General features: G+C 40.0%; 1 protein-coding gene across 1 annotated transcript in view; it reads left to right on the plus strand.

Annotated features, from left to right (window-relative positions):
* STK17A (serine/threonine kinase 17a) overlaps nt 1–19,632 on the plus strand; it is a 28,406-nt gene extending 8,774 nt beyond the window's left edge. Inside the window, exons 3-7 of the mRNA XM_055709194.1 lie at nt 6,631–6,775; nt 13,395–13,521; nt 14,244–14,292; nt 14,417–14,596; nt 15,433–19,632. Of these exons, the coding sequence (XP_055565169.1) occupies nt 6,631–6,775; nt 13,395–13,521; nt 14,244–14,292; nt 14,417–14,596; nt 15,433–15,766 (835 nt within the window). The 3' untranslated portion in view covers nt 15,767–19,632. The remainder of the gene's footprint in view (nt 1–6,630; nt 6,776–13,394; nt 13,522–14,243; nt 14,293–14,416; nt 14,597–15,432) is intronic.
* Nucleotides 19,633–25,595: the final 5,963 nt, after the last annotated feature.

The following is a 25,595-nucleotide window of genomic DNA, read 5'->3' on the forward strand; positions in this document are numbered from 1 at the left end:
AAAAGGAGGAGGATTCAGACCTAGAATAGTTTTTCAAATGACGTTTAACTTGTGACTCTACATTTGTCTGCGTGGGTTTCCCCAGTTGAGTTTGTCCAGACAGGCATTTCTGCAGCTGTTGTGACTGTTCATCTAATCCGCTAGTGACTTAGATATTTGACATCTAGGTTCCAAGAGGCAGACAAATGCTTGTTGATGTTGAACTCTGTTAAGATCCTGTTTTAGCTGTATGGATTTAAAATAATTAGGAGGGGAAAAGTGAAGCTCAGTAGTTCAGAATTGACTTAACCTGTCTGCTAACATAAATCTAGTTTGTACCTTGCTTTTGGTAACAAAAAGAAATGGTGAGAAATCATGTGTCCCAATCTGATCTTGTTTAGAAATCAAAAAAACTGTTTTTAAAGCTCAGTGAAATGGAATGAGACACTGTCTGCTAAGGCAAACTTCCTTCTAGAATACATTTTTTTGTAAACATGATTGTGCCCTTATGGAATCCATGGTTTATGAAATATTCAAGTATCTGTTATACTGCAAAGGTGTGACAGCTTCTGGATTTTAACTGCTGTTACTGGAGACTTGTAAATACATGCTTTAAACACTAGCAGCACAAACTTAACTAGAATACAGTTTAGATTTCTGGATCCCATAGGGCTACAGGAGTGGTGGAATCCAAAGTTTGGTATGAGCAATGGGGTTTGTGATCATTTTAATGTAAAATTGCTAGTTTTCTTTTAAAACTCAATTATCTTCCAATTGCAAAACATTTTAATCCAAAGTATTAACTAGGTTGTTAAGTAATTAACAACATTATTGTTTTTATATGCATCAAACAGTCATACCTTGCTCCAGATAAATAGCTGTGTGTTAGAGTTGTAGATTACAAAAATAGTCTTTCCCTGACTTCAGCAAACGTGTCTGGATGCTGCTTTAATGTCAGCATGTTCCAGAGACATGTTGCAACAAAACAGGTATGAATATTAGTAAATTTCTGACATTCTATATGCAGAGGATGAAAGAACGTATCTAGACTGCAAGCTTCTCTAGGGCATTTCAGTTTCTATTAAGCTTGATGGTCTGTGTGGCAGATCTTTATCTTGGGAAGGAGAAAAACAATACCTAATTGTTGGCCACTGACTTTATCTGCTATGGTTTTCAAGCTTCTTGTCTTGATGTTGAATCTGTTACAAGGGGTGAAGGGGACACCTAGTGCTTTGCCTTCATGAAGAGAAATATTAATGTTACATGAAGGGTTGTCTTTCGAGCAGTATCAATTTTTGACAGAAAGTAAAATTGGCCGCTGTTGTTACTAAGTGCTGAGCAATGGGAAGCAATGAGCCATTACAGTGTTGGCTTCAGTATAGTATAGCAAAGTGATGGCTGCATCCACCCTGACAGCAGTCTCTGACTTCTGTTTGTTGTTGCAAGACCTCATACAGAGGCTTTAAGTAGGGGTTGAGGGGGCAAGTCTGACGGGGTAGTATGTAAAGCCTGAAATTAATCTGTGGGTCAGTCACATTTAGTCATGTTTCTAGATTTCAGTGAAAATGGAACAATTGAAAAAGAAAACCAGACTTTCACTGAAAAAACTCAAGAGTGTCTAGGAAACCTGATGCATCAGATGTAACAGGGAAAAAGCAAATTTGGTAACTTTGGGTCTCAATACTTGCATGCAACCTACCTGGCTTTTTCCAATGTCTTTTGAAAGAAAGAGCAGCAGAGCACCTCATGCTTAAGAACTGGTGGGTTTTGTAAGTATTCATCACCATATATTACGCATCTATGGAAGGGATAGTTTACATTAGTGGGTCATTAATGGTTCAGATATCACAGAAATCTGTATGTGTAACTCCAAAATCTCAGCTGCTAAGTATTTTTTTGTGAAGAGCTTCTGAACTGAATAATCACCTGCCGGGGTCTTGTGTAAGTAGTAAACTCTTGTTACGCTTCCTTTAAAAAAGAAAAAAAAAAAAAGCCTTTATCATTTTGAAGACAGTGTTGGGTTTTATTTGGTATGCTGGATGCAGTGCTTTTTTCACCTACAGTTATTTGGGCCTGGATAATATTACTACTTGTATTGGACATTACTTAGTCCTACTTACTGGAGGTGTGACTGGTTAAAGTAGGAGTCTGCTGGAAGGAAACTATTTCATTTGGCATGGGATTCAACAGAGAACTGTAAGCAAAAAAACTGTAATGGGGAATAACTGCTGCTACAATATTTGCATCTTGTCTATTAGCAAAGTTATTTTAGATGGCAGTCTCAAATTTCAAAAACTAGGGGAAAACATCTCAAATGATATTAGTTACTTCTTGTGTTTTATTGAGTTCTTAGGCTGTCTGATTGGAAAGGTTAAGGGGAAAAAAGGAAAAAAAAAAAAAGAAAAAAACAACCAAAAAAACCCAACCACATTTGTTTGAGATCCAAGAACTTAAAAGAACAGTATCTACAACTTAATACATTTGGATGCTTCTCTTCCCCTCTGTCCTCTCATCAGATAGGGATTTACAGTTTTCTCAGGCTTTGGGGACATTGGTATGTTATGATAGCCTTACACCGGAAAAATTCTCAGTAAATTCACTTGTTTGCTTACTGTCTAATGGTATGCCTAGCCAAGGAAGGGGGGTATGACTGTCAGCTGTAGTGAATGTGAATCTTTGGCGATAGTGTTACAACCACCTTGGTGTGATCTTCTTGTAATACAAGCTTTGTGTACAGAAAGCAAATTCATTTCCTTTTATCTTCCAAATATAACCCTTTCAAGAAAGGCTTCTGACAGAGCATAAAGTTCAGGAAGAACAATTTTGGCCCTTGTAAACTATATATGGTCTCACTCGGCATTTGAAATCAAGTATATTCTAGAACTTGTTGTCTATATGTCTGTATTCTGAGGATTTGTACTTCTGAGTCTTTCAGAAGACTGTCTTAATGTCTAATCCATTCAAGCTGGGGTAATGTTTAGTTTTTTCAGATGCACTGAAATAGATTTGTTCAATCTTTTTCTAATTATATGCTAAGTGACTGTGTTAGTATTGGAAGTGCACTTGAAAGAAGTAGGATGCTGAATTCCATACAGTGCATTGTTAAGATATGTTTCAAGGAAGATAAGCAGTTTCCGTTGAATTTAAAGACAACATAATTTTAACGAAGTGTAATGCTCCAGATTGTGAAATGGTCCATTTATGCTGATCAAGAGTAATAAAACGTTAGTGTGCTTTTCACTTGAAACTATAGAGAAGTTAATGGCACAACAGTACTTTCATAAACAAATCAAAATAGCCAAGTAATTCTGGTTGCCAGAACTGTCAAGTTTGGAAAGAATTCTTATGTCTTGCCTTTTTTTTTTTTTGTACACTAAGGGAGCATGTACCAGAGAAATAAGGCATTCTAAGTAACACTGGATTTTAAAACTCTTGTGCTCTTAAATATTTCCTTATCCTTTTCCCCTGCCCCCCCAGTTTAAGATGGCTTGTTTTCATAACTACTTTCGTGTCCGAAGGACAATTTTATTTTTTTTTTGTCCCCTAGGAACATTTTCTGTGGAGTTGGGTAGGGGTGCCCAGTGGTTGGCAAAGTTATTTCCTAACAACCGTTAGAAAAGCTTCAGCTTAATGGAAGATGCGTTCTTAAAGGCAAAATAGGCAAATGTTATAAACACCAGAGAACTCCTGGTCTGCGTATATATAGAAATCATAGCAATGACATGCCCGTAATACTTTCCTAGCAGGTATTCTCATCCCTTCTGTGTCTTCATTAGTTGGGTTTTTTTCCCCTGAACTATAGCTAGGGAATACAAAATAAGAGTTGAAAGTGTTGTTAAGGAGCTTGGCAAAATTTGGCCTAGGTGTGCAGGAGAATCTTTTTGGAGTTCACTTTGACATTGTACTTCCAACCACGTGACTGGGTTGGCTCACAGGTAGTGTTCTGTTTTGCTTTTAGGGAATCAGTTAAGCTCACTCCCTGGCAACAATACATGAAATGATCTTGCAGTAACAAATTTCCCTGTGTTCTTATAAAGGGTTGCTCGTTACTTGTTTGAATGTGGTCATTTTGGGGTAGGATGAATTATGTGGAAGAAATTGTTCTATGCATCCTATAGCGCAAAGTTGATCAAAAACCAAAACATTGTATGTGAAACCATCTTTCCATATGAAACTGTTTTGTAAAGGTAAGAATTTGTCTGTGATAGCTGGGAAGGGCTATATTTCATAAGTCATGAAGTGGGTGTGCATGTGTAAGGGCTGCATTTGCTTGTTTCACTCTTAAAAATGCTGATGAACCTAAACATCTTCAGAAGTACTGGGAAGTACTTAAATACCTTTCTTTAAAAAAAAAATAAGTTCTGTGGATCGAGGGTTTTCTACTCTCATATGGTAGTGCTGTCTCTTGATTTCAGTGATGGACATTGTCTGATTCAACTTTTGTTGCCTTGACTTTTAACACATTTAATTGAAAGTTCTTTAAGTGCAGTATTAAAATTCTAGGTAGTTTACATTTTAGCTTGGTGCCTACTTCAATCTTAATTTGTTTATTAGTGTAACTTCATTGTAACAGATTTCTACCATATAGCAAACAGGACCCCCTTTGCTGATTTTATTTTTTTCAGTTGGGTCTATTAAAAATAAAGTATGATCCCTTACCCAGAACAGTAGGTTTGGGGTATAAATCCTATTTCACAAAATTAAATAGCAGTATTGGTTTGCTTATTTTCAGTGGTAGACCTATATCAGCAAAATCCCAGGGTTGTTGCAAATACAGTGTGTTAGTAATTTTGGTAGTAGATCTTATCGCTGTATGTGCATTATAATTCACTGCTACAAGGAATTAAATCATTCTTCCAAGTAATGTATAATGACATTCTTAAAGTAGAAAGTTTAATTTATTGACTACAGTATATGTTTTTCTGTCCCTATTTTGAAGATCCAATTGATGTTGCTTTTTAAAGAAATTTGGTTTAGAATATTAAAATACACTAGCCCATGTCCATTTTTTAAATGTCATTAATATCTGAATCCTGTTCAAAGCTGAAATATTACTAACATTTTTGTTGAATTTAAAGAAATTCAATGCTGAAGAAAGATGTGATGGTGTCAGGCACATGCAATTTTTCTAGAGGAATTAAAGTAGTAATGCTCCTTTGAAAAGCTCATTTTATTCTTGAGCGCTATCATCTTTGATACAAAGTAAAGAAATAATTATTTAAAGGAATTTTCTTTTTTAAAGAGAATATCTTAGTTTAATAAATCAAATTGTACTGCTGTGCCAGTTAACCAGCATATAGAACATAAACATAAAACACTTTCAAAAAAATTTAAGATGTAGCCTGCTTAAATTCTTTTTTCTTTTAAGACAATTTGCAGGGAGAATTTTAAATAACAGTAATATCTGGGAAGGCAAAAAACCTTTTTTATAATTGAAGCATTTTAAGGTACTAGGACTGTAGCAGCAATTTCGATATAGACAAGATGAAAATTTGAGTATATGTAGGTGTTTTTTTCTGTGGGTACATAATCAAAATGCACCATTTTTGCAGAACTGTCATTTGCTGCTGTGTTAGTATTGAATATGCCTCTGTCTTCTGGATTGCCTAGGTAATATAATTTATTAGAAAAGAGCAAGCCAAGGCAGAGTAAATGGCTATGCATCAATAAAGATTAACACTTGTGCAAAGTCACGTTTGGCATGTCCTAGCTTGGGGTAACTGGAGAAGATGCTATCCTCATGGATTTCACCAGCTTTCACTAAGGGATGATTACAGAATTTCATTCAGAACAAGCATGTATATGTTGATTTCACAGTGGTAATGCAACAATCCATATGCAAAATGGCCCCATGCTAATGTTCTTATGTCCATTCTTGTTTTAAGATGGAGCTTCTGCTCTGCTTATTTTATTTTTGATGCTACCTGATTGTGTTTTAAAACTATTTTAGTTCTCTGGAGTCATTGCTATACAGAGAAAGTACTGCAAATGCCTTCAGAGTACTAAAAACATTAATTCATCTCTATTTTTATATTTTTTGCTACTTTGTTATTTTTTTTAACATGTAAACAAACTATAAGGAAGCAAGTTGAGGGCTAAAATTTTCAAGAACATTTTTTGATGAAAACCATTTAGAAAATTAATGCATCCCTGTATACTAGAGACTTCACAAAAAAAAAATCAACTATAGGCTTTACATTTAGTCTTTTGAGTGTATGCAAAGTGTTTTGAGGAGGGTTGGGGGCGGAGCTGTTTTGCTTTGTGCCTACAAAGACTTACCTTGGCCAAATTTCCATGTAATTTCATAGGAATGGCAAAAGGCATGTCTTTCATGTAAGCACAGCCCTTAAACAAATGTGGCATTCATCTTAAAGCAATGTCAGTAGTGTTTCCAAAACAGTCCCCAAAATTTCTGTACTATTCATATTGTCTAAGCTAAATGACTAAGATCTTTGCTTCTCTCCAAAGCTGCTACGCTGCAGAGAAGTCTTCCTAGGCTGTAAAAGCTTACCAAATGTTTAGTGACTGAAAATACCGCTGTTGGATGCTACCACCTGCTGATCTTGCTTACGCTGAATGAAATAGGGCAAGTAGAACAAAATGGGTGCTAAACTTAGTCTTCAAAATAATAAAATTCATATTGTTCCATAGTGCTGCTGGAGGTGAAATCTTTGACCAGTGTGTGGCTGAAAGAGAGGAAGCCTTCAAAGAGAAAGATATTAAACGGCTTATGAAGCAGATCTTGGAAGGAGTTTCATTCTTGCACAGAAACAATGTGGTTCATCTTGACTTAAAGGTAAGATTGTTGCTGTATTATTATTATTTTTATTCATATCTGCTGACTTTATTTTTGGTTGTATGTCATAGTAATGCTTATTTGTTAATAATACGATTTTTACCTAGATGCTCCTCAAACAATAAAATTCACCCTTTGTGATGCAGTAGGCACCAGGGTTGCAAGCCTTTTTGGGGAGTTTCTTTGATTATGTCAAATATAAATGTCATTTGATTAAAAGAAGTTTAATTAATTCAGAAGTGATTTTGCATCACACCTTAAAGTGCGACTGAGTGCTTTGGGGTAAGACCCGATTCATTTTTAAAGTGCATTAAAAATGTCTGGGTATTATATGGAATTAGGTTTGGGTTTTGTACTGTCTTGAGGTTTAATGAAGCAGAGGGATGGAAGGAGCCACTGGTAGTATAAAGTGTAATGTTTCAGATTGTAATGTTCATACAGGACTGGTAAACAGTATATTAATGTGTTAAATACACTTTATAACACTTCAGTATGTTTTTTAAATTACTGTAAAACTTTATTTAAATGTTTGTCATTTATTGCCAAACAGTCGGGCAACACCCTATTGATCATAAATTATCATGATTTACTGGAGTAAATTATTTTTTTCTTACCAGAGAAAGTTTTGACCCAAATTAAGAGAAAAGTACAGTTGTTATCATATGAAATCCAGAGTATTGCTCATGGTTAAGAAGGGAGTTGTAACAGGAATCCAGAAAACTGACAACTTCCATTGGCAGCAAGCTGCAGTTATTTTTCTTTAGCTTCCATCCTTATGTTCATATGGAAGATGCAATTTTGTCTCATTTTGAGGTTGAACTACATTATTACTAAGCAATGCAGTATAAAAGGTATTTGCATTAAAATTTTTAATTCTTTTTAGGTATCCAATTGCCACTACACTCGCAGTAAGCTGCTACATGTTTGTTCTGTTGCTGAGATCCTTACTTAATTGCATTTTGGCAGTATTACAAAGCTACCAGTAGATTCCCATATCAAGCTGTACATACTTAGTAGATTAGCACATCATGAACCATTTGCATCAGCTAAAGCAGATGATGAGTAATATTTGCACACAAATATGTCACCTGCCTGGTTTTCCAACCATTTATTCAAATTATCTGTGGAAGCCTTTGAAACTTTCTGTAGCCCATTGATTTAGTCATACACATAGACTGTTAATAATTGAACTAAAATAAATAATGGAAAATTTTTAGCAAGTGATGTGAGAACAAGTGTTCAGAAGGACCGAAAATGAGCAGTTAAATTCCTTAAAATTCCAGTATGCTTACAGAAGATACTCAGTGTCTGTACTGTGGTTGGCCATTGAATTTCCTTGAAGCAAAGTGTGTAAAATCAACACATGTCTTTTTGTGGATGGTATATATTTATACATGTGTTCGTAGTTAAAGCTGTAGTGTTCCTTAGCACTATCAGCTGGTTATCTGTAATCAGAAATGCATTGTACTTTATATGACTGCAGTACTTAAAGGCAACAGTAGACAGGTTATTGATTACAGCTTGTGGACAGGTACCTTTTTCAGAGTTCAGAAAAAGCTTACTTCGAAACTTTCCAACTGATCAGAAAACTTGTTATAAAACTGAACATATCCAGTTCTGACTGGAAGATCCAGCATTGCTTTGCTGGCTTATATAGAAGTTAATTAGCAGAGCAAGTTGTCTAGTGTTTAATATGCTTATACATTAATGCAGTGTGTTTTTGAAAAGTGGATTTTAATGAGTCCTGATTACAGTGTGATTACTTTCATGATATATAAGACCATCGGTCTTTTGCAAAAGAAGGTTTAGGGAAGTCTTTGGTTATTGATGTTTATAAAGATGATGGGAACTGTAGTATTAAAACGCATGACTTGAGGAGATGATTGACCCACGTGCCTTGTCAGACTATAAAAAGGCACATTTTCCAAGGAACTCAAAAATTGAAGTTGGGTGCTGGGTTTGGCTGTGTGTTTATTAACCCATTGGCCTCAGACAGTCTTCTGTTGTGTAGTATGGCTCGTGCTGCTTTACCTAGTGGCTCACAACACAGTGGAATTTACTAGATACTTGGTTTTGTGGTGACATTTGGAAGATATTTGCAAAGTGTGCTGTGTTAAGCAAGGTGTTTGCCAATATCAGAAAGCTTTCAAATTCTTGCTAAGATGTTTTTCTTGTGCTATTAACCAAAAGTTTCACCTTTGGGTGTCTTAAAGGTTTCATTTTCATTTGTCTGGTACCAATACCTTTGGAAAGGTCCATCCAGTTTTTCGTATGTTCCATCCAATTTTCAAAAAAAGTCCGGCTCTATGCCTAGAATAATTTAAGTCAAAATGGTTGCCAGTATGTGATTGTCACCTTGTTGTAGGTTATTTATAAATCTAATTGACCACAGCTATGACACTGACAGCTACCTTGCTTAACTTCTGTCTGCCCCCTTAACAGATGCAAGATTTTTCCTGTGAGACTAAACACTGCAGGAAAAATTGGGTATTTTGATGTGGGTGAGCAAGGTTGCCACCTGATAATTTCTTTCCAAAAGCATGATTCTCCTGAAAGCTGGTTGAAATATGGCTTGTTTTAATAGCACAATACAGTCATGTAATCCAGTTTTGACTTGGAGAAAGAGCAAATATAATGCTACTGAGTGCAAATTAAGTATCATTTGGCAGCATTGTGTTGATGCTATTTAATTTGCAGATTGCAGTCAGGAGTCTTTCATCTCTACTTAGTGGTGTATGAAAGCTGCAGAGTAAGGGAAGACTCCTTTCCCTGTGTTTTCAGCTGCTGTTTGACTCGATCTTGCATTGGTGTTTGGTAAAAGCTTAAAGTGGTTGGGAATGGAAGAGGATTTTAAAAGGTGTGGGGGCTGAGGAAGGGCTAGCTGCCTGTTGTCTACGGCAGAGGTAAATAAAGAACCTTACATGGCCCTGTCGTCTGGGAGAATGACTGCCACAAGCAGCAGTCTCATAGTATGGTGATCCAACAGACAGCTTTGCCCTTACTCTGTATCATTTTCAAGATACTGTGCTCAGTGAGGGCAACTAGCAGAACCATTATTTGATTAAAATTGTTTTGGATGTCATTTTACACCAATATTCTGAAAGCAAACTAACGCAATTGCAAAAGAAGCGGCCTGTTACAAGAACATTACAGATTGATATTCTCCACTGAGCTTTACAGGTGGATTAAGGTGGAATGTTTATTGCACAGATATGTATTAGTAATAGAAGTGTAGTATTCCTTCTCTAAAGCAACACTCAGGAAACTAAGAAAAGAGTGAAAATTAAAATATCATTTTTTCAAGGCAAAAGAACAGTTTAATCTGGAGTTCAAACCTTTACAGCAATTAGAGCAAAGCAGTTTGTTAATAGGCAGGTATAGAGTATCCAGGTTCTGCAGAACTTCTTAATGTATAGGACGTGCATTGCATATTTTGGGGGATAGTGTGATACCAATCTGTTATGTCTGTTCTCTTAGTGACTGTAGCTCTTTTTCCCACTTGCATTGACCGAAAAAACTGGACCCCCAAGCAAACTCTGTTCTTGCATTTCAATTGCTTAAAGATTGCCCTTTCACTTGTTTTAGGGCAGACTGATCAGCCTAGTTTAGTATCTTTACAAACAATGTAGCTAGGGTATCCCAGCTAGCCAGTTTTTCCTGTTTCCGCCCGTTATTCCTTGGATAATTCCTGTCTTTTCTTCTAGGCATGTGATTTTTTTGCAGTATTATAAAATTAGATACCTAACTTCATTAATGTTGCAGGTTAAGGTGAGGCATTGATTAGTTTAAAAACATGAGCTTTATTATGTGTCCTCAGTCATAGTCTTCTTAAAACCAACTAAAGATATGAGCAATATTAGGGCCAAAGGCTTGTAGAAACTGCTGGAATAATGATTCCAAAACCTGTTGGCAAGGTAGGGTTGAAGGGTATCCTATATTAAGTACACTTGTAACAAACAATTTGTGTGACTTGCAGAATAAATTTCCAAATGAGACCAGATCTTTGTACGCATTGCCTTAGTTTGGCCGTTGCACTGACGTTTGTAGTGTCAAGAAAGCTATGGCCTTCGTGTGGTGGTAGTTTAGTCCAATTTGAGTGGAAAAATGTAACACTGGTTAATATTTGCAATGTATAAATTATGCTTTTCAGTGCTGTTAATCTTAACATGATGATACGGGTACAACCAACGTATCAAATTCCTAAAACCTAAATTTCTGCTTCTTGGCAGCATGCCTGGAAAATACAACTTTTTGTCCTGTTTCTATATTCTTTCCCAAAGTACCCGTTTCTGCCTGTGCTGACTATGGCAGTGGCTAGACTCGTGTGGCCACACCATGTGGCTTCTGTGCACATACCAATCCTGCAGCAAAGTGCATCCATTCAGATCGCCCGTTTAGGCAAGGATTTTTTTGTGTGTTTTTCTTCAGTGCACAACATAGGATCTAAATCGGAACAATTAAGCCTTACTGCGGTAGAGGGGGAGGTTTTCCAATGTTGCCATTTCACAGCTTTTACCATCAAGCAGTAATGAAATGGCTGATGAGAGTGAAAGGCCCTTTTCGGAACGGCTACCAGGAGAGCCTTTGGCCTGCATCTCTCTTGCCATTGTGGGCTCATCAGCATTAGGCAAACCTAGATGGATTATAGCAGAAGAAAAACAAAAGAGAAACAGCATTACAGATGTGGGAAAATGACCTTCCTTTTCTTAAAGCTTTAGAGTAATTGTGTTGAGCTGAAAGCTATGGTAAGTTCAAAGCTACGGCTTCTTTAAGGTTTCATGCTGGTGTTTAGACTGTCACCTCACATGAACCCCATAATGATTCCTTAAAAGAAGAAAACAACTGTTATTTTGTTATGAATTGATTTAGGGTTATGACTCAATTCATACTGTAGACAGGTGGGTGGGTTTTTTTTTTCTGCATAGGTGTGTTTTGAGTAATAGGATTGTTTTTAAAAAAGACAATAAAAACCTCTTCTGGCAACTACATTATCTACCAAAATATTATAAAACAGAGCTTAACAAAACAAAACCTTTCTATTAAAGACTTCTCTTCATTTAAATATAGAGAACAAATGTTTTTCTCATACTTTCTATTTGGCTCCTCAGTAACTAAATTTCCCACTGGGAAGAACATCTGAGAGGCTAATTAGGGAGGCATGGTCAGCTTTTTTGGATGTTTGCTTTTCTAATACAAATACAGAATTAAAAATGTGAACTCTAAAGCATATGGTAATGCGCAGCTCCAAAAGCCTGTCCACCAGATTCCAGTTTGTAAGCAAAAAAAAAAAAAAACCAAAAAAACCTCTTATTAACACATGGATTTACAAACAGAAAATAGATTGACAACATCATGGAGTGAGTTTGAAATACCATGGCTTAGCTTTGCAGGAATGAAAGAACTTGACTATATTTAGGTCTCACAGCAAGGAGAACTGGCTCAAGATTTTTAAAATGTTCTTGTAGAGTTTTATTTCTGTGCTCAAAAGCAAGGCTTTTCATGTGAAAGCATGCCTTTGCCTTCATCACTGACTAGGGATGAGGAGAGAATGGCGCAGGGGTTGGTGAGAAGGTATAAATGTTGGTGGTAATCCAGTTGAGATTATCAGTCAGTGGTTGCTTTGGTGTTCTTACTCTTTTGCCCTCCTCCCTTTTCAACCACCCCTGATGCAAGATGATCCAGGTTCCCAATAAATAAAGTCTTGTTCGCTTTTGTGAAACCTGTGCTCACCAGAGGCATGAACACAGTGTCAACTGTCAGTGTTACCATTCGGAGAAGTTAATGATAGAGTCCAATGTGATCATTGGCCTGGGGGCAGGGAGGGTCACACCTTTATTTTTTGGCAAGGATATGCTTCAGTTGCAAAAAAAAAAAAGTAATCTTTAAGACCTGTTGTCTTAAGTTAGTTTTCATTTTTTTTTATTTAACTGAGCTAGCATTTAAAACAGATGTTAAAGAACTTCTTAATGACCACAAAGTTGCTTTGAAGGATGACAGCCAAGATCTAGTGACGTCAGAGCAAACAAGTTTATCCAAAGGTGATGCTCTTAAAAACCTGTTTTTCAGGCTGCTATATTTTTTTTAAACTGTTCTTCAGTTAGTGTTCTGTAATACAATTGTTTGTACTTTGAACAAGATTGAGGTTGGTTGCAACAGACTTTTCTTTAAACAGGTGTAGTCAAAATAGTTTTATGTGTTCAGGCTCTGTAAAATGATTGGGTGTTTTTGGAGACCCTTCAACAAGGAGGTATTTTACATCATCTAATGGAAGGAAGCAAGGAGGGAAGGGGAATTAAAAAGGTGATATGGAGGGCTAAAGGTACAATGCAGAGGTATTTATATGCTATTGTTAAATGATAGCTATTGGCATGTGGGTTTGTGTGTTCTAAGCTAATAAAGGTAGATGTTTGATTTGCAGTTATAAACAGAAAATCCCGCCACTCCTTTTAGCCCACTTGTGTCTTCAAGTTCACCTTGGAGGAAATAAGTAAATGATCCTGGGTGTCATACTTGTTATGGAATGCATTATTGCTACTCATGAGCTAAAATAATTATGCAAGATGGTGTCATAGGCATTAGATTTGAGTGATCCTGAAAGTCTCCTCCTTTTGTCTTTCAGCCGCAAAACATTCTACTAACCAGTAAGTCTCCTCTGGGAGACATCAAGATAGTAGATTTTGGCCTTTCCAGAATAATGAAGAGCAGTGAGGAACTAAGAGAAATTATGGGAACTCCAGAATATGTAGGTAAGTTGTTACTGTAGAAGTCCAGGCTCTTGCGGAGTGAAAAGAAACTACCTCCATTTGGTGAATGCCAGACTGGCTGTGCCGAAAGGTCAGGTTGGATGTGGTACTGCTATAAAAGGTAGAACTGGCCAGCCTTGCGGGTCTGAGTGGTGATGCTGTGTTTGTGCTGAAGATGAGTACCCGCTTTATATGGCTTTTAGCAGCAGTGATAACAAGTACCATTTGAATTCAGAGTTCAAAATTACATATTCAGTCTCTGAATAAAATATTTTAGCCTGTGGAGGATTGTATCCATTTTAATGAAAACAAACAAACAAAAATACCACAAATAATTCCAGGCCTTCAAAATGTACTTGAAAATACTTTTAAGCTGTTTGGTATATCTGTATGGGTTTCAGTGCTGGAATACGCAATGTTAGATACTTCTGATTATTCCCATAAGGAATCTGTTGTACAGCTTTATTAGGAAGAAAACTAGCCTGGCTTCTGAAGGTGTCAATAAAAGGAAAACAATTATGTTTTTTTACTTAAAACCAATGAATGATAATACTCACTTAAGTAACTTGAATAGAAACATGTTGTCTTCAAAAGACATACTTCATACTGTCATACTTCAAATGACTTATCTTAAATTTTACCTCATACTCGACATTGCACTATATAACTACAATATAATGCCTGCATGTGACAAAAAAAGAACTTGGTTTTTTTTCCCTGAATAGCTCCTGAGATTCTGAGTTATGACCCAATCAGTACAGCAACTGACATGTGGTAAGTAGAACAAATTAATAGTCATATTAACTTACTTTACTTGAAAGTCGGTTTTTGTAAAAAACACCACACACCCTAAAACACTGCTTTTCTGTTTTTGTTTTTTTTTTTACTTCTAATTTAGGAGCATTGGAGTACTGGCATATGTTATGCTAACAGGGATATCGCCTTTCTTAGGGGATGACAAACAAGAAACATTCTTAAATATATCTCAAATGAATGTAAGTTACTCTGGAGAGGATTTTGACCTCATATCAGAGTCTGCTGTGGATTTCATCAAAACTCTGCTGGTTAAGAAGCCAGAGTAAGTAAAATACACAACGGTGTGTGCTAATGTGTCAGACTGGATTAATTTTTAATGTGGCAAGTGCTGGCATTTTCACTTGTAAAGTACAAGGGAAGGGAGCTTTGATTATTCATATTTCATTGTGCTATTACTTTTCATGTCTATGAAAAGAGAATTCCTCCATTTCCCTCCAAACTTGCATATTCTGAGTGTGTCCAAGTGTTAGTAATCAGAACTCAAACTGGTTTTAGAAAACTATATGAATGCGTGTGGTACAGGATACTGACTTTCCTTGCCGGTTCTTTGCTGATGTCTCTTAAACGAACAGTGCTTTCAGCCTTTTAATTTTTTATGTTAGTGGAGTACCTTACTCTTTTCTGGTTCATTAATACGCTTTTCTCAAGGGGCAGCAAACTGGAAATTCCAGGTCTCAAAACAGAAGAGGTGTTTTGTGTGGAACTTCACCAGCTCTTTGTGGGACATGTCAGCTATTGAAATTGCCTACTGCTTGTCTATGGGAGATTAAGAATGCAAGGGTTGGGTAATTTTCCTATATATTAAAAAATAATCTGTATATGAAAGTTGATTGGCAACAGGGGAACATACTGATATGTAAGGATCTAGGAACTCCTTTATTTTAGACGTTAGCACTTCATTTCCTTGGTCTTTTTTGGTAAAAGATGGCTATCAGTGTGTTTTGTTGTTTGTTTGTTGTTGGTTTTTTTTAAAGTTCTATTAGTTTGTCTTGAATACAGACATATCCTTGGAATAATTTGTATGGATCTCTTCTGCAAGGTATACTGGATTTCAAGTTCATTTGGACATTTATTTTTAACACTTTCCTTCTTTTGCAGGGACCGGGCAACTGCTGAAGAATGTCTTCAACACCCGTGGTTAGAACAAAGCGATAATCCTGCTTGCAGGTCCTGGAATAAGAGTACAGGAGGGGAGACCAGTGATGCCAGCCAGAAAGATGGAGATTCTACCTCTGAAAAATCTGTAGATGCTGAGAAGACTGAAGAGGAAGAATCAATAGTGACAGAAGAACTAATTGTAGTGGCTTCATATACACTGGGACAATGTAGGCAGTCAGAAAAAGAAAAAGTAACTGAGCAGAAAGCCATTTCCAAACGATTTAAGTTTGAGGAACCATTACTGCAAGAAATACCAGGAGAATTCATTTACTGAACTGTGTGGAGCTTCATAGTTATAACTGGAAGGCAGTGTTTTCTACTAAACAAAAATACCCTAGCCAAGTGAATTTCGGATATGCAATAAATGTTCTAGATAAAATGTTGATAAATGGCATCCAGGGAAAATGTGCCAAGTTTTAATTTCAAGTGGCTGACAGGAATTTAACAAAGATAAAATGCTCATTTTTGTTTGTAATTTTTATTTCTGTGTTTTTGTTGCTTGATAGCAGTTTTTGTTAATTGTTCCAGTGTTTTGGAGAAGTTGATATTGGAAGTGTTTCAATGACAGATGTCAAGAGGAGTATTTTAGGATATGTTTTGGCATTTAATGCAAATATATAATGCTGGGCTTTCCTCAAACACCTTTTAACACTCCTGATTTCAATTGAACTGTCTACTGGTCTAAAAATTGTATGAGGGGGAATTTGATCAACTGGTTTGACATACAGATTTCAAAGCTATACTGTGTATAATTCATTTATATCAAGGCAAAGACACAGCCTGCTCTGGTGTGTAGCCAAACAGTGAGCTGTGCTCCTCTAGGAAGAGGTGCACGTGTCCCACAGGGAAAGAAATCTGTATCAGGGACCAATTCCAGATCCTCAATGGTGATACTTCTTTATTTGGAAGCACGGTAAAATCCTGCTCTGGAGGGTGAAAAGTTTCCATCGGTCACTTTTGAGAGCTAGCAAAGATCGCTCCCTTCCCCTCCCATGTTGGGAGAGATGTGCTAACAGAATCCAGCTCAGTGTGACTACATAGTGTTCATGAGTGGAAAAAAGAATGACAGTCAGATGTAGCCCTGCTGAAGTTACTCTGTCCACTGACTTCAACATGTTGCATCAGACAGTTTGTCCCAACTAACGATAAATCAGCCCTTGATTCCGCCTCCCCCAGAACCCAGCTGGGGTTTTACTGGGAGCATGAGGTCGTTTCTGCCTTCTTTCTGTTCCTCTAACCACTGCTTTAGGGAAGAAAGAAGCATCCTTAGGTTAAATTGCATAACCTTGTTCAATGTAGCTATCAGATGAGGAAGATGCTGCTTCCTCTGAAACAGTGAAGCACAACTCATACCTCGTGCTTCCTGGTCACTCTCCCTTCGCCTCTTGGAAACACAGCATGTGTGTGACGGGGCAGAGTGGGATTAGGGAGCTCTGTGGATGGGTCATAGTTCTCAATGGGCACGGTCCCTCAGAGAACAAAGCTGGGACCAACTGGGCATCAAAGTTGACTGGTTTTTGCAATGTACAGGTCTGAGGATCTCGGACAGAGTGCTGGTTTTCTAAGAAATATTTCATAATGATGCTGTTCCAAAGTTTAATTTTTATGTAATTGAAGTTTAGTACTATTATATTGCATACTGTTAACTATTCAACTATTTATTTGGTTTCCTTATGCTGTTTCTTTATAATAAACCCTGACAAAAGTTTTCCTGCTATAAAGCAATGAATAGAAACTCTTAAGGTAGTTTTTCCTTTTTTCCATGTTGCTACAGACTTTCCTAATTTCAAATGTACCAAGAACATTCTTACTCTTGTAGTGAACGGTTCAGTGCTCTGTGCTAATATTTCGGTTCCTCCTTCACGTGAAAGGCAGATGGCTTATTAATAAAGCTTTAGCAGTGCTGGGGTGATCTGATTAGCATTGCTGTAAGGGTGGGAGAAAAAGTGCTAGTAAAGAAGAAAATTGAGCTAAAGCCAGTGTGACGCCAGGTGGGGCAACAAGCATTTTTCTGTAGGGCTTCATTGCCAGTGGTCTGGTTGCCTTCACTTGAAGCCACATCAGAAAAATTGCACCTAAATTAAACTGTTCTGTCAAGCTTCCTCCCCTGTGGAATTACATACTGAATATTCTTGTAGGTAGGGCAGCTTCCTCCCTCCTTGAAGACCTTCATATAAGAAAACCCAGTAGTACTCATAATTGAGTTTGGATGTGGGTTTTTCATATTTTAATGCAGACGTGCCTTTCACACTGTTTTCCCTCCTTGTAGAGAGCAGCCTACAGATTCTTCCTGCAAAGCTACATGCAAGGTTTTCTTGGATCGCTGTGGCTGGCCGTTAGTAGAAGTTAAACAAGAATCTTTGAGCCAACAGAGCAGTTATCTGGGTGTTTCTGGAGCTGGGCGGTAGCTGTGTTACTGCATGGGTGCTGACCCTACCTGCGACACCGATCTGTTTCAGGCTTTTTAGGTATGACACTGCTCTTCATGGGCATCTTTTAGTGTTCAGCCATTTGCCCATGACAACTGGGTGAGGGGACATTAACTCACGAAATCCTTTTGTGCAAAATTGCAATTTCTCCCAGCTTCATCGCTGCCGTTTTGACCTTTTTTTCGCATCTCTACTTCCTTACTTTTACAAATAGAGCAAAGTGCTGGGGCTGACATCCCACCCTGACAATGTTGCTGTATCTGTATAGCTAAATGTGTAATAGCTCATGGTTGCTCAAAGCAAATCATTTGAGGGACATACACCTGTTTCAATTCCTATTTGTAACCACAGATCATGTCTCAGATGGAAACTGGTACTAATGAAAAAGTGTAGATGCTGAGCAGCATGCATTTTGTCCTATATTTACTGGTTTAAATGTATGACAATGAAGCTTAACGTGTATAAATGAACTATTACAAGGCCAGCTTCTCTTGATTTGGCTGCTTTGAGATTTCCAGTGGGCTGCATTTGTTTAACTTGTGCCTTAAGGTGGTTTTATAAAGTGTTTTTTAACATCATTAGAATTTGTATAAAGTTGTGAAAGTTTAATAGTGTAAGTTACAAACAAGGCATCTTAGGTTGGCCCTGTAATAGGAAAAAATTTGTGGAACACGTAACAGCAGGACTGTCAGCCAGTCCCACATGCTTGAAGCTGTTTCTGTTCCACTAAGTGTGGGTAAAGCTGTAAATGAGGTATTCTTACCCTGCGCTGTAGAAAGGGGCTATTGAGGCTCATGTTTTCAAAAGGCTGAGTTACTTGTGAAGTAACACATTAAGAGTAGGAAGAAAATCACAAGCTTGTGAAGAAGAGCTGGTTTTCTGCAGCTCTGTGAATATGGGATCGGCATGTACGTTTGCTGAAGAAAGCTGCTTATGCTTTACGGTGTTTGTGGGGAGGGGGGTGGTTGCAGGGAAGGAATCAGCTCCTTGGCCCTCGTGGGCAATGCTCTCTGCCCCTGCTCTCCAGGCCCGGCACCTGCCGGCTGCCTTCGTAATGCTGGGAGCACGGCTGCTCTTTGCTGGAGTGCGGGAAGCTGGAAGGGGTGGAAGTGCAGATGTTCATGGAAGTTGCTGGAGAGCTGCCTTTTCTGTGGTTCTGGTGCAAGAGCCGCAAGCTGTAGCTACAAACGGGGCAGGTCCAGGCCTCTTGCAGCTGGAATAAACAGCGAAGTCTAGTTGAAAGCAAAGCCTTGTCCCCTCTTGTCTTGTTGCTAGGTCCACCTCTTCAAGCAAGAGGCTGTAGAGTTTATAGTCATTAAAAGTTCTATACAATCATTCCCCGCCCCCCCCCAAAGCTGAATTTGCATGGTGATTTGTCTCATTTCTTACACGTTTCATTTGAGGGTCCCTAAATACAAAATGGTGAATTCCAGCTCAAGATCTACCAGGTAAATCTTGAGAGCTGTTAGGTAGGACATGCAAGTAGAAATTCAGTGCCTGTTCTCCACTGGTGGTACTGGCAGGGGACAGTGAGGAAGGTGGGCCATGCACCAAGTTATTCCATGGCTTAAGATCTCTCTTGAATATTCCAGGTGCTGCTCCTGGAAGACAATTTCACATTTTAAATAAATAGTGCCAGCTCATTGTACTTCTGATAAGGTGTTTACTGTTTCAGGAACTTTACAATAAATGAAATTTTGTTTTCCGGACAGCTGATGGGTCTTTTGTTCTTCACGCGTTGGGAAACACTTTAAACCATTTAAAAAAAAAAAAGAAACCCTATTCTTTCTTCAAGACAGCATTATTGATCTGAAACAATTCCAAAAGTTACGGTAGTTTTTCTGGTGCAGGATGACTGGGATCAACAGTAAAGCTAAAGTACAACGCTGCCCTGCGAACGGCTGCATGTTAAACTCGCCTGTGGTTGGTGGCTGTGCACCTTCACGCTTGGCTTCAAATGCTCGCTAGGAATACTGCTGGACCTGGGCTGTGGTATATTAGATGGAGTCCCCTGTTCAAATGCCTTTGCTTTTCTCCGAGGGCCTACCTAAAGTTATTTTTCTCAACACCTGTAGGACAGGCTCACTGATATTTTAGTTTTCTGAATTACACATTTGCACAGCAAATGTAAGATGCACCAATAATCTTTTCCAGTCTAAAGCTGTATGCTTGCACTGCAGGGGTCTTCACAATACAGCAATTACTGATGCTCAATTAAGCTGTCATTGGGATTAATAAATAGTCACATTATCCATGTAAAGCTTCCTGGTTGGTTTGGTTGCGGTTTTTTTCTTGGTATATAATAAACCTAGAAGTATATTTCCATTAAACTTTGGACTGTTACTACCTTCCTGAAGATGCTGGGGTTGGAGAGGTGCTATTTAAATGCCAGCGAATGGTGTGCGGTGTAGGACAGCTGTGCATCCAGGACAGGGTGGAGCAGATGGGAATCAGAATTATTCCAGGTTTCACAAATCCTGCTGAAATGTGTGCTCCAAAGCAGTGAAATTTTAACACCCCCTCCAGGATGCGCCATGTCCAGGGCTGTTATTTGCCTGATGTGACTTTCCCATGGGGAAAGTCAGAGCATCGACTAGATGCTGGGTAAGAAAAGTATTTCCTCTTCTGTGGAAAGGCATTTCCTCTTCTAACACTGCTTCATTTCGTTAATTGCTCCTGTTATTAGACAGCTGATAACTGTATACCTCTGTGAAAGTAAAATATTTTGGTTCCATAAAAATACAACCCGGAAGCTTCATAAAACAACAACAACAAAAAAATTAAGTCATATGAGTGTGTTAAAAATTATCTTAATTAAGAAAAGGTTATGATTTGTCAAAGCAAAGGAAAGCGTTAGGACCACAACAGTTACTGTGAAATTAAGAGAGGAAAGGGAACTTAACTACTTGAAGGGATTATCTTTTTTCCTATAAACGCAGAGAATTTAATTTTGCTGAGTCTTTGCTTGCCTGTGCCATCAGAATCACAGCGAAGCTGGTGAGGTGTCGAAGTCAGCGTACCCCACCTCTTAATTACTTTGTAATCCCAGTACAGACCGAATTGCGCAGGTGCCTTTCCACAGATCCTGACAGGAAAATCTCCTGGGCTGTTGGGGTATCGCCTTGCTGCCTGTCACCTTTCAGGAGCACCCTGCAAGACCCAGCTGGTCTGGTGGCTGGGTGGAAGTTCTTGTCGCAGGACTCGCCAAGCACAGAGAGGTAAAGGCTGTCTCCAAGAAGTTACTGACTCAAGGTGCTTGCGTCCAAATCTTCTAGGAAAGCCAATTGTCAGAAACTGCATTAGATTGGTCAAGAAATTAACATGATTCTAGTATTTTCATACACTTGGTGCTACACAAAACGAACCAAAGGTGTTTAGCCAGGTGTGATGCATCTTCCAAAGTAACGCCAAGAACGTGGTGGGTCTCCATCACTACTGGTGTTACAGGACTGCCCGGGCCAAGCTGCAGGGAACGCTGCAGCCAATTTTGCAGGAAAAAACGCAGGAAAGTGATTTTGCTTTGACCAGCAGCCAAGATGCAGCAAAGAACTGGATGTGCCCTCATTTCTAATAGGGAGGTGAATCCAAACAGCTAACGGTCCCTGCGCAACACAAGACCTCTGCCCCAGCTAGAGAGTGAACTGCCGGGGCTGAGTTGGACAAAACCGTGTTACTACCAGGAGAAACATGCTCGAAAGGGCGACCGTCCCCCTGCTCAGCATTTACAATGCTAGAGCTTTTAAAACACTTGGGTTCATATAGCCCCTGTGTGCTAGTTGGGTCCATCTCAAATAGGCACAAGCGTTTTAACAGTCCATGAAGCAGTATTTGTTGTTCCTCAGCTCTAAATTAAGTTCGTGCCCTGAACAGCCTGCTGCCTGCACGGTTTCCTTGAGGGGGAGGACTGCCTGGCAGAAGCTATTAAAATCAAACTAGACAGTAAGAAACAAACACGCAATCCGGCAAAGGTCATGAAGATGATGGTTGTTTCAACCACGCCAACAACACCAGAAGGAATTATGCAAATACTCAAGTCAATTTAAAAGAAATTGTTTAACATACTGAAAATGATGATTAAAGGATTGCAGCACCTGTTAACGAGGCCGAGAGACCTGCGGCTGTCAGCCTGGAGAAGAGAAGGCTCGGGGAGAGATCTTACCGGCGTGTATAAATACCTGTCGGGGAAGAGTAAAGAGGATGGAGCTGGGTCCTTCTCAGTGGTGCCTGATGGTGGGACAAGAGGCAGCAGGCACACTGAAACACAGGAAATTCTGTTTAAACGTAAGAAAAAAAGCTGGGTTTTTTACTGTGAAAATGGTTGAACGCTGGTACAGCTTGTCCAGAGGTTGTGGAGTCTCCATCCTTGGTGTCCTTCACAACCTGCCTGGACACAGCCCCAGGTGACCCACTCCAGCCGATCCTGCTGGGAGTGAGGTGGCTGGACTAGGCGATCTCCAGTGGCTGCTCCTCACCTTAACCGTTCTGTGATTAGAAAAAAATGGCTTTCTAAAGGAGTCTAACTGGTGGATTTAGGGTCTTTTATCAAAAGATGAATATTTTTTCAATAAAACCAAAATGATTGCCCAGGCTGGTGTTGAGTGACACACAACACAATATAATTGTGGTGAATTGGTGCCTCAATGGCCCACTGAAGTTAAATACAACCTGATCTGCTCCAGTGTCCCTTAGAAGAAAAGAGCGCAAGGGGAAGAGGGGTGCCCAGGTGCCCTCTTGAAGTTATTTGGGCTTTCAGCAGCTGTTGGTAGTTCTGAGACCTTTGCTCTCCCCATTTGCCTGCTGTGCTCCAGCAATCTTGGCTGCTCCTGCTGCACCTGTGTCCTTGCTGGAAGCAGCCGCCGTGGGCTGTGGTGTATTTAATGGGAGCCACAAGGCCGAAGTAGCTTGGCACCAAATACAGCAGCTTGCTGGTTTTTTCTCTCTTTGAATATGTGCATCTTAAAAGAGCGCAAGCACAGCAAGGAAGTGGCTCTTCAGGGTCACAAGGTAAGAAATTCTGTGTTTGCCAGGTATTGGGTAGTAAAACAAAAGCAGGGATTTGAAGGTGGTTTTACTCTTGTTCTGCTCCACTGATTTTCTGCCTTCCAGCTTCACCCAATGCTTGCTTCTTTCTCCAGGTTTAAAGAATTGATTTTGAGAAACACTGGTACGATATGATGATAGTGCCCATCCTCAGGGCTTTGATGACCCTGTGGGTTGGTTAGGGTGACCAGGTGTCCTGGTTTCAGTGGGGATAGGGTTAATTTTTTTCTTAGTAGCTAGTACAGTGCTCTGTTTTGGAGTTGGTGTGAAAACAATGTTGATAGTGTGCTGATGTTTTTAGTTGTTGCTGGGTGATATTTATACTAAATCAAGGACTTTTCAGTTCCTGGGCCCTGCCAGCCAGAGGGCTGGAGGGGCACAAGAGACTGGGAAGGGACACAGCCAGGACAGCTGACCCAAGCTAGCCAAAGAGGCATTCCAGACCGTATGGTGTCATGCTGAGTATATAAGCTGGGGGAAGAAGAAGGAAGTGGGGGGACACTTGGCATTATGGTGTTTGTCTTCCCGAGTAACCATTATGCGTGATGGAGCCCGGCTTTCCTGGGGTTGGGTGAGCACCTGCCTGCCCATGGGAAGCGGGGAATGAATTCCTTGCTTTGCTTTGCTTGCTTGTGCAGCTTTTGCTTTACCTGTTAAACTGTTCTTATCTCAACTCCTGAGTTTTACATTCCTTCCTGATTCTCCTCCCCATCCCTCTGGGTGAGGGGGAGCAAGCGGCTGCGTGGGTTGCTGGCCAGGGTTAAACCAGGACGCCGGGAGTGCTAGAGGGGCTCTGCTAGGTCTTGAGGGGGCAAGTGAGAAAAGGAACCTTTCTGCAAGCTCTGCTTTCCCCCAGGCAAGGTAATAAACCCCCCAGTGTCACTGGCGGGGCTTGTGTGGGGTTATCTGCCTCAGGCCTGGGATAACCAGGGTCACAGCTGGGCTGGGCGGTGGCATTTGTGGTGCAGCGACTTGTGAAGCCCGACCGGGGACGTTGCGTGTGCCAGCTTGAGAGACAGAAAGGCGGTGAGCGAGCGTTGTGTTGTAGGCTGGGGTGGCTGTGGTGGGCTTCCTGGACACCTTGCAGCCACCGCGAGTGCCAGGCTTACGAAGCGCACAGTGGTGACAAAAGGCAGTGTGGGCCAGGTGCTCCTGGCACAGACACGGGGAGGGATGGGACAGGCTCCGGTCGCTCCCCACAGCTCCTCTGGAGACTAGTAACGAATCAAAGCTGCGGCCAGGGAAGTTGCAACTGATGGATGTGAAGTGGTTGGGTTGGTTTTCCCTTGTCAACTGTTTGATTCCTCACCAAACTTCTTCAGTGACCAAAAGCCAGAGCCGACCATACTCCGAGACACCAGGTGGCCAGAGTTCCCCATATCTCCCATGGGGTTTTCTTGCTAGGTGGACTGCAGTAGTGCAAGGCTAATGTTTTTAAATCACGCCGTTTGTAATTTGTTTTGTGAAACCAGATAGCAGTGATTTCGGTCTTAAAGCTGGGATGCTGTTACTCCTTGATTCACCCTAATCCTTTCCCTGGTGTGTTGGGCATCCACGTGGGCTGGATCAGGTCTCACGAGTGCTGTTCATCCCGGCAGCTCTTTCTAAGTCCCAAACTAAAGCTCATATGTATTGTTCCCTTCTAAAAAAGTTTGTCCAAGACACCTTTGCTGTGGTCTGTTAGCATTTCCTCCTTCTTACTTCGACACTTGCTCTTCAGGCTTGTTCAGAAGCCACTCGCCCAATTTGCTGGGATGTTGTTGAGCAGGAAAAATGCTTGCTGGTCTTTTAATGATTTTTTTGCTCCAGCTCCCCCTTCTTTATCAAATACTCATTACTCCTGAAAAGCTCTGTATTGCCTGTGCCCTTGGTGGATTTCTAGTACTCACATCTGGATGTTGCGATGGGGGGGAGAGAAGGGAATTGAGAGATATAAGCTCTGGGCTTTCCCCCAGGTGCAGCTTGATTTAAGCTGCTGTCTTACAATAAATCCAAAATACACATTCCTCTGGACATTCTTCATGGCTCACATGGTACTTCAAGGCATGAAGGCAGGACAGACAGTTAGAGGTGTCTCTTCGCTGTCTCGGGCTGTGCCTTGGGCTTTGCAATTGTTTGAATGTGCAGTTTGGGGCAGGGGGTGGAAACAGTGTGGTGGTTTGGGTGTTTTTTTGCTTATTCCTCACCTTGCTTCTGGTGATGGGCGATTCTCTACCTGACTGACAGAATCAAGGCACAATCAAAAACCTCTTGTGTAGTCAGAGTAAACCATGGCAGCGTTTCACCTGTGCAGCACCTCTTGAGGGTTTTCCTCCCCAAGTCAATGTGGTCTCCTGAGCTCAGGTTGGGCAGTGCTGGTGTGAAGGTTTGGCTTCTTTCTGAATAAACTTGAGCATCAGCAGCAAGTCTCTTCCTGGAATTCCTGAGTTACCATGAGTGGTCTCAGTGCTCTCATGAGCTTTTTAATGATAATTGTGAAGGGTGCAAGTCTACCTGATATGCAACTTATTCATTAGGAGCGGAGGGGGCGGCTGCTGAGCTTCACCTCCGCTGCTTTGCCCCTCCTACCTTGGGTAACACCTTGCTGGGAAATGGGGGAAGCCTGAAGCATCTGAGCAGATGGCTTTGCCTCCA

The sequence above is a fragment of the Falco cherrug genome, chromosome 4 (assembly GCF_023634085.1).
Source record: "Falco cherrug isolate bFalChe1 chromosome 4, bFalChe1.pri, whole genome shotgun sequence".
Taxonomy (NCBI): Eukaryota; Metazoa; Chordata; class Aves; order Falconiformes; family Falconidae; genus Falco; species Falco cherrug.